The following is a 6,002-nucleotide window of genomic DNA, read 5'->3' on the forward strand; positions in this document are numbered from 1 at the left end:
CCGGAGAGCAGGCAGAGGCGAGGGAGGGGAGAGCCGCGACAGACGACGCTCCGTACATGACAGCGGATTCGCCTCTTTTCCTGCCAACTTCCTGACAACGGTGAGATTTAACTTTTTATTTTCCTCAAAAATGGTAGCTCACTTCTCTTTTTTTTTTCTTAGGTTTTAAAGCAGGGTTTGGAGTTATGCTCCATTAATGTCTCATTGTTTACACCTGCTCAGATACAGGTTTTATGTTGTTGTAACTGAGAATAGTGAAGGTGGAGTTTCAATCTGTGCCGATTCTCTCTCAGCTTGAAATATTAATGCATGTCAGGGTTTATTCATATGAATACACTCTATATACTACGATTGGTAATTTAACATAAAGAGGTGCCTCAGCAAAAAAAAAAGAAGAAAAAAAGAAGAAGAAGACAGTAGAGTAAGGAGGAGCACAAGAGTAAGGAAGTAAACCAAACATTTCTACACAAATATTTTTACTTTCTATGATACACTAGTGTGATCACAGCAAATAGCTTGGAAGTGCTGTAACTGTGTCATGAGCATGACAAGACCAACCTGTTCTTGTTCACTGGTGTAAGAAACCACATTATTAATGAGTGACTCACTGTGACAAGTTTTGAATGGGTAGTCTCATTTTACACAAACAAGCGACTGGCTGAAGAGTTCCGGCTTCATTCCATCCTTTGAACAGGTTCATGTCACCTCGAGAAGCCCTGCAGAAATCCCAGGGCCCATTGTGCTCAAAGAAACATGTTTGTGACACAGCGACGACTCTACTTTCGTTGTGTGGGTGTTGGGTGTTGTCGTCTGTCACAGGATTTCAGGAAGGTGTTACTCATCTTCATATTCTCTGATGAATCAATGTAATTTGTGAACACTGAAATAATAAAGCTGCCATGGTTTGTTAATTTCTTCTAAACCTGAAAAACTCCCTGTGGTGAATGACAAAAACTTGAATACTTTAGTTTATATTTTGTCATTTTGAATTTGGGTTTTTTTTTCCTCACAGGGATACTTCAGCAAGATGCTGAACCTTGTACCACAGATGTCACTTGTTTTTTTAAAATGAATTCAACTCAAACTCCAGTATCACAAACTCAAATCCAAGATTCAACCTGATGTGCTGCCATATACTTGGTATTTTTTGACTGAATACAATAGCCAATAAAATGAAGCTGATCAGTTTTCTCTTGTCAAAGAGTTTAACAACAGTTTCGGGCAAATAGATAATCTAATAGATACAAATAATTTCATTAAAGCTTCAAAGAGAAGCATTAAGACATTTTCCAAGGTGTCCTGTACCTCGGGGGTGTCACAGATACGGCCTGCCTGTTCAATCCAGCCTACATTATTCAGGAGCAAATGAAACTGCAAATAATGTGAAATGTTTTGGGACTTTGCACTATGAACAATACAGTTCTATGAAAATTAAAACTTTGTGTCAAAATATTTTGAGACACTGAACCAATAAAATATCAGTCAGCAGCTTTAGTCCAAAAGGGTTTGGTTTGGTGAAACTCTTGCTCATACGCTGCCAAAACGTTGATGCATACATGTATAAGACTGAAGGATAAGTTCACGTTGTTCCTTAGTAGCTCCCACTTCAGCTTGTGTGGAGAGTCACTTCAGGTGGAAATAATAAATGTAAAATAAGTTATCTGGCTTGGCATGTTTTAATCAAAAAATCATTTTTTTTTTAGTTAGATACACATGTGAGAAAATGTACTGTGCTTTTGTTCGTCCACTGTAATCTGTAAGCTTTAATGCACATGTTTATATGATGAGCAAGTGTTGAAATTAGTTATTTATCTTAAGAAATGTCATATTGTTCAAGATAATTGTTCAATCTATGTCAACATTTTCACAATGGACTTTGACTTATTTCCATTATTCATAGATTGAAATGCCATGGTTGTACATGTCTGCCCCACTTGAGATCAAATTGAGAACTAAAATAAGTTTGACACCCCTGTTTGTAATCTATTCATTACAGGCAACCAAATTCTAAAAAGTGTCTTTTTAGGTTTGTTTTGACATGCACATTAATTCCCGACAACCTCCAGACCTCCAGGCTGGGACAAGTAATAACAGAACTGAAGCAGATATGTATTTTTATGTGTACAGATGACAATATGGCAGCTGAACGAGCCAGGTCCTTCCGTGGTGCTGGGAGCCTCATGCGGAGTAAATCTGAGGGGACACTGATTGATCTCAGTGACAACAGCTCAACCTTCAACAACCTGAATGGTAAAATCCTCAGTTTCAACCACAAGCAGAGTGTTTTATGAGTGAAACCCTGGTGACGATGTCCTGATCCAAAGCTTTGATTGTTCACAGGAGGATACGTGCCAAGAGCGACACACAACTCCAACTGGCAGCATTCACAGACAGAAGCCTCGCAATTATCTCCAACTAACAATCCCTTTTGGGGCAAACTCTCTGCATCAAACCCTTTCTTAGATGAGATTGTACTCCGCAGGAAAGACAAACGCATAGCGGACACGATAGATGGAAAACAAGAGAATAAACAACATACAGAACCAAGAAATGATGATGAGCTGAGCACCTCTTCAGATGAAGGCAATGTGGGGAACTTTTTGGAAAAGAAGAACTTAGGCACCAACAGATCTGGGAGATGGAGGAGCGCCTCCGACATCCTGGACGACCTGGAGAGGAAGGAGCCAAAACCGGAGAGCGTCTTCAGACCCCCCGAGCCAGTGTTAAACCCAGACTTTGAGTGGCTGAAGAATGACAGAGAGGCCTACAAGATGGCCTGGCTGAGCCACAGACAGCTGACCCGCTCATGTCTGGACTTAAACCTGATGAGCCAGAGTCCAGGCTGGGCCCAGACGCAGGCCACTAACTTTCAGGTCGTCTCCAGAATCGGTCACGGCGGAGGCTTAGTGCAGATCCCACAATCGGAAATTAGCATGCATATCCCAGAAGGACATGTTCTGCCAGGAGAGGTCCAGGAAGTTACTCTGAAAGCGATGCTGGATCCTCCTCCTGGACTCAACAACAACTACGTGACGACCATGAGCCCGCTTCTGGAGGTGCTTCTCAGTAACGTCAACACGAAGGAGCGTCCATCTCTGGAAATTAAACTTTCGGGGGAGGTGAAAGACGAACCTTCGAGCCAGGTGATGACCACACTGTACGGGCTCGTGTCCAACAAAAGAGAGGGACCTTATCTCAAAACCAATGACTGTCAAATCCACAAGAACATGATGCAGATGAAGCTGCAGGACCTGAAGACACATTTCTTCGTGATTGCAGTCGCAGAGGCGTCTGCACTCGAGGCGCCAGCAACGTCAGTGTGGGATTACCTGAACCGCCAGATCACGGTCGCAGTGTATGGTCCCAGGTACATCCACCCGTCATTTAAAGCCGTCATAGTCGTTTGCTGTCACGAGGACGTTCCTACAAAGCTCCCGTTTTCAGATATCTGCAGAGGCAACAAAAACCTGCCTCCTCTTGTGTTGCAACTTTGGGGGAAACACAGTTTGAAACCTGAGAAGCTGAGTGACCTCCAGGTTTCAGTTGACATTGCAGGCTCTGTGTTCAAAATCAGGCCTGAGGACAAGCTGAAAGAGGTGAGGCAGAGTCAGCTGAAAATCGGGACAGTTCTGCACCTGCCGGTTGGAATATCCTGCTCCAGCAGCGCACAAATGACTCCTTTCAGTTTGGATGTACAAGTGAAGGAATCAAACTCCTCGGAGGTCAAGCATTTCCAGGTGCCTTCCCCTCCTGCAGCACCCATCCGATCAGAAAAGCGGGTGCCCAGGCAGGCGGAGAAGAAGATGGAAATGGCAAAAACCTTGTCTATTCCCGAGGAGAGCGTTTCAGATTCACCCAGATTCTCAGACAGAGACGTGAACGTGCAGTGGTACGGAGTCACCCTGAAGTCCGTGCTCCGCCAGCCGCGGGTGGAATACCTTCTGGAGTACTTCAAGGGCGACACAGTGGCTCTCCTCTCCAGAGAGACCGTGAGATCAGTCGGCAACTCCAAAGTGAAGGAGTGGTACATCGGGTTCCTCAGAGGAAGGACTGGTTTGATCCACTGCAAAAACATCAAACTCATCTCCAGGGATCAGGTCATCGACTTCACCGGCATCCAGGTCACCACGGAGGTCCTGCTGGACAACATGACGCTGCCCTTCAAGAAGCTCACCTACATGTACTCCGCCATCCAGACGCTGATCACTGAACACATAACCAGCTGGAGACGGTTCGCCAATGCTTTAGGGTACAGGAACCTGTGTCTGGACGCCATCATGCGGCGGCACGCTGAAACGGAAGCCGACAAGGTGGCCTGTGTCCTGGAGAAGCTGAAGGAGGACTGCCACACCGAGAAGATCAAGAGGAAGTTCCTACATGAACTCATGTCGGTAAGAAGAATGTCACGATCCCATCTAAGAAACCTCTTTGATCTCTTACCATTTTATACTTTATATTTGTTTGCAATCATGTTTTCTATGTTGTATGCTCTTTTTTTCTGATTCTGAGCTTGAGATGAAGTAGGAATTGAAACTAATTTTGTCAAGACAAAGATAAAATCGAGGTTTTTGCTCTCATGCATGACCTTATAAATGCAGTTGTTTTCTCCAGTGCGCTTTTAGTGTGTAAACTAACTGTGTGATTGTTGCTGCTGTGAAGGGCCTGCTGAAGATGGACTCCTGGAGTCTTGTGACTCAGCTCATTCAAAACACCGTCATTCTGTCCACGGCGGTCGAGCTGGGAAACCGGTGGCGGGAGCTCGCCGAGAAGATGGGAAAACTCTCCAGTTCTCAGATAGCCGCGTACGAAGCCCCACATCGATCGAAGAACGGAGAGATAAACCCGCAGGTTAGTTCAACGGCAGGAAATATTAATATTGAAAATAATGCTGATAGATTTATTGATGTTTTTGTACGTCATGGTAGAGTTTATCGTAATTGTAACCAATACTCTTTTTGGTTCAGTCCATGTGGAAGCCTGCCTTTGACTTCCTCTACTCCTGGAGTCTGCGCTACGGCAACAACTACAAGGACATGATCCAGGATTTGCACCTGATCCTGGACAAAATGAAGAACCCCACCACCAGACAGTGGAGGCATCTGACCGGCGCGCTCATCACCGCCAACTGTCTCGAGATCTTTCAGGTCTCCGCTTTCCCCAAATCATAAACCTTTTGCAGTCCCGAGGTGAGAAACACCCAAAAAAATTCTGACTTTAGCTGACTGTAATCAGGCTGTCAGTGATCATGTTACAAAGCTTTGTCATTGCTTTGCCTGTGTGTTTATTTTTGGAAACAAACTTCACCCAGTTAACTGCACTATTAGAAATCACAACCTGAGAGGAAAACAAACAAAAAAGAGTCTGTATGAAAGTCACAGAGTCATACACTGCTTGTATTAATGTGTTGTATTGTTTTTTACCGTATGTTATGTCGACCACCAATGGCTGTTTTAAATATGTACAATGCCAATTAATATATAAACTTTGTGATTTTTATTCTGTTGCCATTTAACTGAAAGCTAACATTGCACAGCTATTGAGCTATTTCTTGATTATCTTAATTGTGTTCACAGTATATATGCTGCTTTTGCAGCGCTACACAGTGTGGTTTACATTCAGTTTATTTTATAATAAGAATCTGATGCATCTTTACATGTGAATTTTATATCAGTGGGATTGTTTGAGATAGTTTTTGTAAATAGTTGCAATGGATAGTTAAAGAAATGTGAACAGTGCTGCTAAAATGTCCAAGAGTTGCAGTTCTGACAGTCGGGTCATTGTTACTTTTTGAAGCTCTTTTGTATTGAAAATTAAAAGTTTTAACCAAAGTTAAAGTTTCCTGATGTCAGGAAAAATAAACAAAATAGCCACAATGCATGTGTCATAAACAGTTTCTTAAATATCTGTGTTATTTTAATACTGTGATGTAAAAAAAAAAAAAAAGCATAAAGTGTACTAATCATATCCTGTAATTGTGATATTTTCTTTCACTACCAAACAGA

The 6,002-nt window shown here is 42.9% G+C and overlaps 1 protein-coding gene across 2 annotated transcripts; it reads left to right on the forward strand.

Annotated features, from left to right (window-relative positions):
* On the forward strand, positions 1 to 6,002 carry macc1 (MET transcriptional regulator MACC1). 2 transcript variants are annotated; one of them, XM_030103704.1, is made up of 5 exons: positions 1 to 100; positions 2,128 to 2,250; positions 2,341 to 4,391; positions 4,660 to 4,848; positions 4,965 to 6,002. In XM_030103704.1, exons 2-5 carry the CDS (start codon positions 2,136 to 2,138, stop codon positions 5,166 to 5,168), a joined length of 2,559 nt encoding a protein of 852 aa, XP_029959564.1. In that variant the 5' UTR covers positions 1 to 100; positions 2,128 to 2,135; the 3' UTR covers positions 5,169 to 6,002. The 2 variants fall into 2 exon arrangements, with proteins under 2 accessions (XP_029959564.1, XP_029959563.1); XM_030103703.1 differs by lacking the exon at positions 1 to 100 and having other exon boundaries at positions 2,118 to 2,250.

This window comes from Salarias fasciatus, chromosome 11 (genome assembly GCF_902148845.1).
Source record: "Salarias fasciatus chromosome 11, fSalaFa1.1, whole genome shotgun sequence".
Lineage (NCBI taxonomy): Eukaryota > Metazoa > Chordata > Actinopteri > Blenniiformes > Blenniidae > Salarias > Salarias fasciatus.